This window comes from Abrus precatorius, unplaced genomic scaffold, assembly GCF_003935025.1.
Source record: "Abrus precatorius isolate BTA unplaced genomic scaffold, Abrus_2018 Scaffold11, whole genome shotgun sequence".
NCBI lineage: Eukaryota > Viridiplantae > Streptophyta > Magnoliopsida > Fabales > Fabaceae > Abrus > Abrus precatorius.
The window spans coordinates 7,774,927-7,787,908 of record NW_020874303.1 but is presented as its reverse complement, the minus strand read 5'-3'; the positions used below and the strand labels follow the sequence as shown (position 1 = coordinate 7,787,908).

At 32.5% G+C, this 12,982-nt stretch overlaps 2 protein-coding genes across 2 annotated transcripts; one reads left to right on the top strand and one right to left on the bottom strand.

Moving 5' to 3' along the window:
* Positions 1-1,333: 1,333 nt before the first annotated feature.
* LOC113855570 (aspartic proteinase CDR1-like) lies at positions 1,334-2,626 on the bottom strand. Its single transcript, XM_027487207.1, has one exon. The coding sequence runs from the start codon at positions 2,624-2,626 to the stop codon at positions 1,334-1,336; it is 1,293 nt and encodes a 430-aa protein (XP_027343008.1).
* Positions 2,627-4,145: 1,519 nt separating this feature from the next.
* Positions 4,146-12,720, top strand: LOC113854921 (DEAD-box ATP-dependent RNA helicase 36). The gene is made up of 7 exons (XM_027486257.1): positions 4,146-4,760; positions 6,563-6,885; positions 9,241-9,444; positions 9,533-9,614; positions 11,752-11,850; positions 11,992-12,183; positions 12,537-12,720. Exons 1-7 carry the CDS (start codon positions 4,161-4,163, stop codon positions 12,588-12,590), a joined length of 1,554 nt encoding a protein of 517 aa, XP_027342058.1. The 5' UTR covers positions 4,146-4,160; the 3' UTR covers positions 12,591-12,720.
* The last annotated feature ends 262 nt before the right edge of the window (positions 12,721-12,982 follow it).

The window sequence follows — 12,982 nt, the reverse complement described above, 5'->3', positions numbered from 1 at the left end:
ATCCCATACTTATTTCAAAGATATATTCTACAAGAACACAAAGTCTTCTGACAACAATCATAAAATATTTAACATTATGAAACATGAGATAAAGCAAAAAAATAAAAATTGTGTACTAAAATAGACTTGGTCATTTCCTCGATTTTTCCAAGAAAGTGTCACATGTAGACAAGTATAAGGTAATGAATCTTTATTCAAAAAAAATTATTATATTAGAGATACCAAAGTATAATGAATATCTTTTTGAAATAAAAGTTTACTACTTTTGAATAGTTAAATTCACCTAAACTACACCCACTATCAATGCCTAAATTTTTACTCCCTATATGTTAAAAAAAAAAACACTATTGCACATCTCCCTTACACATATTATTCATTTATTTTGAATTTAGGGAGTTTATTATTGAGTTGGATATTATATAAATAGAATATTTATTTTCTATAAGTCAGGGATTAGATGAAACAAGGTGCATGGTCCTCCTCCTTTCTGTTTACAAAATGAAATTTGGTTTAACATATTTTCTTATTCATAGTTCTACATGTTTGTACTGCAGAATGTTGACCTGAATAGCTGGAGATGTCAGCATCGAATTTTCTAAGTTCTTCCTCATTTGACAATATCTATTATTTAAATATGATTGATATATAACCTTTGATGTGCACCCTAAAGGAATTAATACACAAATAAATTCAGTCTAAATCACTCAAAGATTTCCCAAAGCAAATATTAGAAATTTAAACCTTTTAATTATATAGATTGAAGAATCCAAAGATTTTCTATTCCATTGCAAAATTTAGCCAAAGTTTCCTTAATTTGGTCGTAAAGAGACCATTTATAATTTAGCAGAGTCTCACATGATTAGAAGTTTGAGTTGATTAGCTGGAATTTGTTTAATTGAACTTAAAAAATTGATTCGTACAGTTTGATTCATCTGTTTTTTTTTTTTAAATTTATTTTCCAAATTAAAACGATTACAATTAATGTTATACTTATTGAAGCGAGGGAATTGCTTTAATTGATTCATCTGAACAGTTTGATTGGTTTATATTCATTTGCACAAATTAAAAAAAATAATTACCATTGAGATTAAACTAATTAATTGAAATAATTTTTGAAGGTTAAATTAATGTTAGAAAAATAAGAAAAATGTTTTATCAAAAAAACTTGTTTTCTGAGGGAAAAATTAATTGTAGTGGTGAGTTGTGTCAACTGTGTGAAGAAATCCAATATAGAAACCAGAAACCTTCTTCATTTATTTCACACCACAACACAAGCCTAATTAGATATTTACAAGGTTACAATTTACCGAATCAATTAAACGAAAATATAAAGCTATATCTTAGTACAATCAGTTGGAGCAAAAGAAACTTTTTTCCCTTCAAGATCAAACCCTACTTGAATATCAATCTGTGCCTTGTTTCCAAATATAGCAAGTCCAATATTGTCAGTGTTGAAGGGTACAACTTCCAAGCAATACAAGTCATTGATAATAGTAAAGAGATTCTTAGTAGCATCCAAGGGAACACTAGCTCCATCAAAATGAAACTCAAAACTAGGGAAGTTCATGTTTGCTTTATTAATAAAGCAGAAGTTGTATGGAGAAGGTGGATTTTGGATTGTGTCAACACCAATGGCTTCCTTCACTAAAACTACAAAATTATTGTAGAAACTTGGTTTGAGATATGTCAATGTAGTACCTGAGTCAATGATTATGTTACCACCACTTTCACCTGTTTCCACTGTTTTTTGTCCAACAGTGATACCTTTAAGATTGACATAGTAATAGGTAGGTGTAGAAGAATTGGTTATAAGGGGAGTGGACACAACCCCTTTTCCAGATATAATTGCATCATTCCCAATTTTTAATTTGCTAGTGGAATTCTCAGAGGGAGGAAGCAAGCAATAGGAAAATATGAAACCAATTTCAGAACCTACTTGTGAAATTAATGACAATGGACCACCACCAAGACCAACAATTCCTGTTGTTTTGTTTTCATTTTTGAATGCAAAACTATTATTAAGTCCACACCCAAAAACAAAATCAGGAATTGTAATGTTTTCAAAAGCAATGGTTTCAATACCCAGGTGACCACTAGTGGATGAATTGTCCCCATATGAGTAAAAGTAATTGCACTCCCTTGAATTCCCACATTGATGGGAAAGGAAAGTGCAAGCATTTGTGTCACATGATAAGCTCTTGAAAGTAGAAGAATTTTTGGGATCAAAGATTGGAGAATTTTGTGCAAAACAACTCACACAAGGGTAGCATTGTACCCATATAAGATCACTTCCTGTGTCTAAAAATGCAAGCCTTTCTACAAGAGGGGTACCAATATAAAATTTCATGAGATATTCACCACCTTCCATATCAGGAACTATGGTGCTTCCAAGTGTTGTATTTGCATCTAGAGATAAAAGAACACGATTGGATCTTGACATGGAGCGTAAGGCAGCATTTTTTATGGACTCTGATGGGGTCATTGAAGAGTTGTGAAAAGGAGACAAAGGTGAGTCACGGTGAATAAGATCAATGCTAATACCATATTGGCTTTTATGAGCAGAAACAAAGAACAAAGTTAAAAGGGAACATAATATTGCAAAATAGAAGAATACAAGTTTATGCATGTTTGAGGAAAGTAGTTTTTTAGTATACAAGACTTAGAAAAGGAAGATGGTAGAAGAGTTAGTTGAAGTGCATCTATTTATGAAAGATTAGACCATTTTTTTAAAATTAATTGTGAAGACTTTTACCAAATCTTCTTCTCTACTTCATATGTTTTTATTTTATATACTTAAGTTGGTACTTTTGAAAGTGAAATAATCTCTCTAAATATTTTTCTTTTCACTTAATTGCACGTCCTTTTCATTTTATGTATATCTTATAAACTTCATATCAAATCAGCACTTTCTTTACTCATTAATTAATTATTCAATTAAAGAGGACTTTTACTTTTATTAATTTTTTAATCAGCATTATGTATAATAATGAAACATTTGTATATTGGCAGAGAAATATTTTTTTCTCAATTAAATCAATTTAAAGATTTTCTAAAACTAAGAATTCTGTTAACATGTAATTTTATATTTTAATTTATTTATTATAAAAAATATTAATTAAATTAATGCTATTTATATTTTTAATATTTTCTTTTTATTTAAAATAATTCATATAATATGCCAAGTATATACTAGTATACTAATTATTAGTTACTTCTATACTTGATCAGTTTTATTTTCCTTAAATCTTACCTGCCTCTGTGGACATAATCAATTAAACTAAAAATTTCAACAGGAACTTATATTTTCTCATTAATTTTTAAAATATTATACTATAAATTTCAGTTCTTATGTATGCAGAGAGTCTTTTAGTTCTTGAATAGAATATGTTAAGTGTATGACTGACTCAACATGTTTGAGATTTTATATTTCTGAATTTTGACAAATTCTTTTTTCTCTCTAAATGCATATGCGGAGAGTGATGATATTTGTATGGTTTTTCTTTTTAAAATAATTAGGACTTGTTTGATTTAGTTTAGATTTTTAATTTTTAAAAATTATATTTTAAAACAATTTTATAAAACTGTTTTTAGGAAAAATAAAATTTGTTTGATAATTTAGTTTTTAAACTGTTTTTAGTTGAACTTTTGTTAGTTTTAAAAAGAAAAAAATAAAAATAAAAATAAAAACACCTAAATAGTAATTCTGTTTTTCAGTTTTAAAAACTGAAAATAAAAAATAATTTTAAAAACTTACATTAACAAGTAAGTTTTTATGTTTTTTAATTTTAAAAACAAAAAACTCTATTTAAAAAAGAAAACAAAGAAGCTCTAATTAATGCATTTCATGTCCCTCTAAATTTTTTTTTCTTGACTCTGAAACTCTAATTTATCAATTATCAGTAGCTATCAGAGGAAGGCAATATATTTACTCTCATTAAAAGACAAATCTGAAAGAGATCAAGGCCATTGTAAGCTTCAAAGCCCGTCAAAAACAAAATATTCACCCGACTGGCGTAGATCCTTGAAAATTTATATTCTCTGCCTTTGGGCTCGGCCTTTTGGGCCCATTTAATACAAATCTCGGTTGATGAAAAAAAATACAGAAAACGAAAAACATTAAAAGTGGAAGGGAGTACATTAGGAAGGGTAGTGTTTCAACAATGGAGCAAACACAGCTCTTACAAGACCAAAACTTCCCTCTCTTCAAAACAACTCGCAATAAACCCTCACAAAACCCTTCCCTCGCCGCAACCACAAACCCCAACTCCGAACCACACAAAACAACCACCTCCACCGTCACAGCCGACGCTGCCACCGCCACGTTCGACGATCTCGGCCTCGCCGAATGGGCGGTCAAGACGTGCACGGAGCTCGGCATGCGGAAGCCGCGGCGCGTGCAGTCGCAGTGCATTCCGAGGGTCCTTGATGGCCGCCACGTGCTTGGCATTGACGAGACTGGGAGCGGTAAGACCGCGGCCTTCGCGCTCCCGATCCTCCACCGTCTCGCCGAGCACCCGTTCGGCGTGTTCGCACTCGTCGTGACGCCCACGCGCGAGCTCGCGTTTCAGCTCGCGGAGCAGTTCCGCGCCCTAGGGTCCTCCCTCCACCTCCGCATCGCGGTGGTTGTTGGCGGCATGGACATGCTGAAACAGGCGAAGGAATTGGTGGCGAGGCCACACCTCGTGATTGCCACACCCGGGAGGATCCACCTCTTACTCCGAGATAGTCCTGATATTCCTCCTGTTTTCTCCAGGACCAACGTAATGAATAATTGGATAAAATATGATTGATTAATTGCTTGTTTGGTGTAATTTAAATTTTGAGATATAATGGTTTGTTTTTAAAATATTTAGATTAAACTATTATTATTTTTTTAAAATTAAGTGAATCAAACATGCACTGAAAGACCAAGTCTTGAGATTGTGATAAAATGCATGTGCAACAAATCATAAAATTATTAAAGTTTTAACCAATGAATTTTTAGTTAATGATTACAATTGTACTTCATCCTCCATAGAGTATCCTTCTCATTGGAGTTAAATTATGAATAATCATGATGGTTTTTTTTTTCTTTTTTTTTTGGAGTTATTGTTGTAGCTCTTGTTTGTATGTGCTCATGGACTGGATTTTAATTGAGTAATTGGTGATTTGGGTGATGAAGGTGATTGATTTATGCTATTTGTCTTTGTTGGATTACTTTATTTTAGAGTGGGAAAAATAATAAAAAGAGACTTAGAACGTGTTTGAATCAGCATATATAGAACAAATAATCATTTTTTAGTTTTTCAATAGGTTTTAAAATAAAAAATTTGATTATTTCCTGTAATTTATGTTTTTTCATACAATTCCATAGAATGAAATGCTTCGTAAGCTGTGGGGGTGACAAATGGTTTTTTTTTTTTAAAAATAATTTGTTTTAAAAAATGTATATTTGGTTGACTGGAGAAAGTTTTGAATAAATTGGTGGAATGTTATACTAGAAGTGTGGGTATTTAGAAAATGTTTGATTGAAAAGTGATCATATGGAATATTATTTCTTATTGGACTGATATTTATTAAAGTTTTACTTCGTGAAACTCTTACCATTGGCGTTCTGAAATTATGCTAATAGTCTTATGACATCCTGTATTATTTGGACTGAAAAGACATGCTGCTTTGGCTGAATTTTCTATGAGATGACTTGATGGGTCCTGTGTAAGAAACTGAATCAATTGAAAATTTCTGAGAAAACAAGATGAATGTTCTCCCCTATATGCTTCAGGAATCCGAGAGCCTGAATCTCTCCCACCAAGTTCCAACTACATTTTTCCTGCCTTATTCCCCCCCCCCTTTCCTATTTATTAACATCCTATTATTACATGTAACAAATTCAGTTATTTACAACTGTCACAAATATTAACTGGCTATTCTAATCCTTTGGGTCGTAGCCCACTTCCTTTTCTTTGCTCTTTTCTAACATAAACATTGTTAACTGGGGTCTGTTACTAACATCCTGCTATAGGTGCTTAAGTGTCATATGTGTGTGTGTGTGTGTGTGTTTACTAGTTGCGCTGAAAGGGTGATTAGCAAATTTAAGTGAAGCATGAAAAATTTAAAGGGTTGGCAATACTTTTTCAAATTTGGCAGGAGTTATTTTGTTGTATTGCAAATTTGTTGATGCTTATTGCATACCCTTTTAGCTAGTAAAGGTTAACATAGATTTTTGTAGTAAATCTAAACATTTTTATGTAATACTAGATAAAAACAATAAGTACAAGGACTGAGGACAAAGAATCTCCCTAAATAAAATAGTGAAAAGAAAATGGCATGGCAATCCGAAATGGTGAAATAACACAACAATTGTCCAACTATTCCAATCCATATGCAACTTTTCATAAGAACTCCTCTGAACCAGAATTTTATCAAGCAAAAAACAAGCTAAAATATCTCAAAAATGAAACAAAACTATCCATTAATTAGAATCTTGCTTATATACTCAAAATTGCAGGCTGAATGCTCAATCATCATGTATTGCCTTGCCTTCTTCATTCTATGAATTAATATTTGGCCTATGCTATTGCAGTTCCTTGTCTTGGATGAAGCAGATCGAGTCCTGGATGTTGGTTTTCAGGAGGAATTAAAATTTATTTTTCAGTGTTTACCAGAAAATCGTCAAAACCTGTTCTTTTCTGCAACAACTACAAGTAATCTGCAAAAGTTGCGTGAACGTTATCAAGATAAGCTGTATGTCTATGAGGCATATGAAGGATTCAAAACAGTTGAAACACTCGAGCAGCAGGCTATCTTCATCCCTAAAAAGGTGAAGGATGTATATTTGATGCATATTTTGTCTAAAATGGAAGATATGGGCATTCGGTCTGCCATCATATTTATCTCAACTTGCAGGTATCTTTCTAGATGACTTGTTGTATTTTTTGTTTCCAACTTTTGTTGTCTGTATGATGGTTTGTTATTCATCTTTCTTCTTCCTGGGTACTTAAATTTTATTTATTTATTTCTTTTTTGATGCCATATTGGATCAGGTTGCCACTTTCAGCTAATATATTAAACAACCCTGCCCGCCTATCTGTGTGTTTATTACATAAGTTTGCACTTGCAGGTTTCTGGATGGAAAACTGGTCTCTAACTAATCAAGCTTTTACCTTCGATTACTTTTTTCAATATATGATTTTGTTGTTTTTGTTTCTGTTTAAACTTCCCCCTTCTTCACCAGCAGTAAAGAATAAAGGGGTATAAATAAATACTCAATCAAATATTGGAATGATATGGTATTTAACACACAATCAAAAATTGAAAGCTTCTGGTTGTGGCCTGTGGGTATAGTTCTGTCTTATGCCCTTTGTGTATGAAATTTAGAAAGGTGTGTTGCAAACTTGCAGTTTGGTATTAGAAATTTAGAATCATATCTTATTAGTTAGCAGATGGTAGGACTTGAGATTCAGAGATTGGTTTCAGTATATCTCTGCTTGTTTGAGAATGGATATTGGGCATATGTAGGATTTCTCACTTTTGTGGGATGCATGCCTAAAATGGAGGCTATGGTTTAACATTAATATTTGGATTGAAATTGTTAGTTTTAGTTGATGGGTGATTCAAAGCTTTATTTTATGTATATTTTAGAGGGTTTCTTGCTTGATCTGTTTCAATGCTTGGAGCATATTATAGTGGAGGAATTGGTAGGATTTTCCTTTGGTTCTATTTTTGTATGCTGTATTGTTTATCTCTTCTGGATAAATTGTAATTAATTAAAGATAAAAGGCAGATTACTTATAGTTTATGACAGTTTTAGTATCATTATTTCAAGAAGTAAAGGTGCAATGGTTAATCCAAAATGTAGCAAAAGTGAAACTGATAATTATGGATCAGAAAATTTAGGCTTTTTATTGTTTAGAACCTATCTGTACCTTTTTATTGTTTTCACTGGCAGCCATAACTTAATCTATTAACTTGTGAATCAGAAAAGGACATATCAATTGTAGAGCAAGATAGGTGTTCTGAATCATGCTTAAGTACCATGAAGCACAAGCACTTCTCTTTTTTGAAGTGTTGCAGTGTCGAAGATGTTTCTGAAACTGGCACTTCTCAGACACTTGTTCGACATGTGTCAGACATTCCTTATTTTAGGCATCCAATTAAAAAATTATTATTTTTTTGGCTTAGACAACTGAGCCAGCAACTTCATACAGCTCAGATACCTAAGCCAATACTTTAGTATAGATGGACACACCAAGTATTATTAAAAAAGCTTCTTTTTTAACTTTTAAAAAACTCGACTTAAATTTTAATGTAAAATATTAAAAAATGATGCTTCAAATTTTTTTAGAAGGCTCATTAACATGGAAAAAAAATATAAAATTTACTATATTTGTTTGAGAATATGAATATGGTATAATTTTATCTTATTTTTGAAATCTTTTTATGAAGAAACCAAGTACTGAGATTGTAAAATAATGTCTCTAATATTTTTTTGAACTTATATACACACACACACACACACACACAGTGTCCTATATTTTAGAAGTGTCAAAGTCTGTGCTTCATAGCTTAAGTACACTTTTGAGTGATGACAGAAATTTATGATAATAGAAATTTTTGTTTGAATTTAAAAGCCAGTGAGGTGTTCTATCTTAATTCGTAAGTAGTGTCCATGAAAGAAATGAAAGGTGACGATATAATTTGTATAACTACTTGCTTTGTCTTCAGGTTGTGTATTAATGCCCTCTGCCCAAACTGATGTTCGGCTGGGCTTTGTTGACAATCCAAGCACTTTGTCTTCTACCCTTGATATGCCGAAACAGATTTAGGTTATTATGTGTGCTAAATATAATTTTAACCTGTCATTAAAGTTTGAAAATAATTGATAGGTAAATTATTTTAGCTTGAGCAGATAATTACTGGGCATTTTGTTGTCCTAAAATAGTTTAATAGAGTAATAGGATGTTAAATTTATATGGTATATTATGATGTGATGCCATAAAACTAAAGATAAAGCACCAATGCCTATTTTTGCTAGCAATTAGGTTATGTACTAGACTTGTAACCCTAATCAAATGACGGATTGATTAACTTACTGAAGGTAAGATAAAATCCTTTAGAATAAGACGAGGATCCTAAAATAATAAAATCCCTAAAAATTAGGTAGCACAATTTTCTTTTGAAATAATATAAATTATTCTAACCTACTATGTGTCATTATCTTCTAAATATTTCAAAGATGTTCTAACAGTTTCCAAATCGCAGAGATTGTCATCGATTAAGTTTAATGCTTGAAGTGCTTGATCAAGAAGCTGCAGCTCTATATTCATTCAAATCACAAGCTCAGAGGCTTGAAGCACTTCATCATTTTAAATCAGGAAAGGTTTCTATACTGCTAGCAACTGATGTTGCGAGCCGTGGATTGGATATTCCTACAGTGGACCTTGTTATCAATTATGATGTCCCAAGGTTACTTTTTGTTTTTATTCGATATCTATATTTTCTTAATTGATTTTTTAAGCATTTGATTAAATGAATTTCAGCCGTTCATCTACAGGTTTCCACGAGATTATATTCATCGTGTAGGTCGTACAGCAAGAGCAGGTAGAGGGGGGCTGGCTTTAAGCCTTGTTACCCAGGTCAGTACATTTTATATTAACATGGAAACTTATAGATCTCTTTATGTTGTTTGAATTCAAGTTTTTATACATTGCATTTGAAAGAATTTTTGTTAAATTCATTAGTTTTTATCCCTTGTAAGTCTTACATTAACAGGCTACTATGTTTGCTCCACTGCATATCTGGAATGTTGCTTCCCTGTCCACAATAGATAATGGAAGATAAAAGCCTATATAATTGGATTTCATGGACCTTAATTTCCCCTTTCTTTCGTTGTGGATAGGCACATATGTTCTGTAGAAGGCAGTGGTGGATCTATAAATTTTAGGTAGCAGTGGCAAGAATAATAATTCACAAATGTATGAAATAAGCTTTCAAATGTGTGGATATACTGAAATAAATTGGTGAACATACAAGTTTTTGTTCTGTCACATTAAATTCTTTGCTGTCACCATTCATTCTTGATACGATGCTAATTGATAAACTAATAAAATGTAGTTAGCGTTGGGATAATACAGCAACACTTCTTGTCCGATAAGAACCTTGAGAGAACTTCAATAGAAAAGCTACCTGTTGGAGTTTCAGAGCCTAAAGCATTATAGACCCTACACTAGAATCCCATACTTAACAATGTTGGACTTGAGTCTTGTACCTTACAATTGGATTCTTGTAACATCCCACCATGCTTTGCTGTCCTTGGACCCATGTGGGTTAACTGTTCACTAGTCCCTTGACTAGTCTCGGGGGAATGTTGTAATTCCTGCTGCTCATTTGCAACTGAGAGGCGTGGTGGAACCTCTGATATCAATTGAGAAAAATATTGTGAGAGCTATATCACAAAAGTTAGCCATTGTAGTTGGAAAGTGATAGAAACTGGATCGAAGAAATATGAAGAGCAAAAAAATGTCTATTGCTCCAGATTCCCTAAAATCAACCGTGCCCTAATATGGAGGAAGACTGAATTGGGGTAGACAAAATACAAAGATGAATGACTTAGGATATGTTTGAGAGTCCTGGTCTCTCCTAATCTGAACCTTTCCCCACTTCTCAAAAACTGCCTACAACTGATTCGTCTGTTCTTATTTATAACCTCCTAACAGAAACTTAACTAACTGTATGACTGGCTCACTCATAAATATTCTGTTGCAATGGTTCTGCATCCCCTTTCTCTAATATTTCTTCTAACTCCTCTCTTTCTCTTATAAACCTTTGTCATAGGAGGTCTGCTATCAGAAAGCTCAAGGCCTTATAAACCCCATATTAGAATCTCATACTTTTAATGTGGGACCCAAGACCTTGCAGTGGGATCTTAACTCTGTCCCAGAGACAAATGTCTCCTACAGAGAGCATTCTGTCCTCACTTGCCTAATTACACACTGTACTACTATCTGATATAATCTTATTACATAATGTCATTAGTTATTTTCTGTGAAAAACTGCCATCATGCAGTTTCTAATACAGAACTTTACAGAATTGCTATTACAGGATAGGTTTTCTACCACATATACTCTTAATATAAATGCTTGCCAAATTTATGTCCTTTAGGTTGTAAATTGATATCCTCAAGTCCTATTTTGATGTTATTATTTTAACATCTAACTCTGTTGAAATTGGATCCCAGACATATGATTTTAACTCTGAACTTTTGAACTTCATTTTGAGCAGTGAAAATTTAAAAAGTTCGTTGCCTGCTTGTTTTGCAAATTAAGCTAGGTCTTCGATATCTTGATGTATGACTATTTTTAATATGTGACAGTTCTATATGTTGTGTATGGCATATTTTAGTGTGGATTCTTATCAGGACTTGTGTCTGTAATTCTGTATGAAGTTCAGTTGAGACTCCTTGTTCAGCTTTTGGTTAAAATTGAAGTTGCCAAAGTTTGATGTGCTCCGTATGAAAATTTTGATAAGAATCACATCATATAATAATAGACTTGGTTGAAAATGGGCAGAATAGGTATTATCAATAGGGTGCTACAAACTCTGTCTTATGTTGTATTGTTGTAACATAGTGTATGTATATTTTGCAAAGGCAGTATCCATGTTATTTCAGTTGACTATGATGTTTATATATTAAATGAGGTCATTTTAGAATTCTGATATTTGTATTGCATTGGTTTCCTTATTGTTTCACTATTTAAATTTGGCATTTGCAGAATGATGTTGATCTTATTCGTGAAATAGAAGTTCTTATTGAACAGCAACTTGAAATGGTTGAATACAAAGAAAATGAGGTGCTCTCTCTCATGAAAAAGGTATGTTTTTATGGGGTAATTTTTCAGTTTAGTGACTGAATTTTTATTTTTATTTTTCTCTGTCTAATAATTGTGGTTTTTTTCAATCATAAGCATGTAAAGTTCTTTTTCTAATTCTGTTTGACTTTGATGTATTTCTAGGTTTTCAGTGCAAAGAATGTGGCAGAAATGAAGATGATAGATGATGGCTTTGAGGAGAAAGCTAAAGAACGGAAAAAACAGAAACTGAAAATGCTAGCAGAGAAGGGATTGTTGAAGAAAAGAAACAAGAAGAGAAAACGAAATAATGAATTTGCAAAAGAAGGAAAAGAACCTAAACAAGAGAAGGTGGAAGCATTAGCAGATTAGCTTTTCTGGCCTTGTGATTGAATTGCATATTGATTGTTGCTTTATTTTATTTTTTGTATCTTCATGATAATGGCTTTTTCCAATTTATGAGCTACGTAAAGCTTTTTATTTTTTAAATTTCCAACTGACTTCTTTACTTTGATATATTATAGGTTTTTGGTGCCAAAAATGCGGCAGAAATGAAGATGTTGGATGGTGACGGCGTTGAGGAAAAAGCAAAAGAGCAGAAAAAACAGAAACTGATAATGCTAGCGGAGAAAGGATTGTTAAAGAAGTGCATTAAAAATAGAAAAACAAATAAAGAACATATAGACGAAGTGAAAAGACAGGAAAAAGAGGTGGAAGCATTGGCAAATATGCAGTCACTAAAGAAGAGTAAGAAGAGAGAATAAATTAGTTTATTTGAGGAAGAGGCAAAAAATCAAAGCCGAATGTAAAGAGATGTATGTGAAGTTATAGCGCACGGAGAGGAGCTCAAAAGCACGCTAGGGTTTTGGTAAGTAATAACAATTGCCCACAATTTGTTGCATATGCGAATGGTGTGGGTGCGATTATGGCCGTCAAAATGCTGATGACATTAGATCTCAGGATTTGAATACGATGTAACAGTAAAATGGAAACAAGTGGTTCAGATTTTGACAGTGCAAATTGTAGGCATTGTTTTCCTATTGGAATTCTTATATGTTAAAGAAATTATTTATTTTGCTTTGCACCTTCAAGTGTTTTGAGGGAAGGAAATTGATTGAGTTTTTTGGATTGATTTTGGATGATGAAATGGCAACTA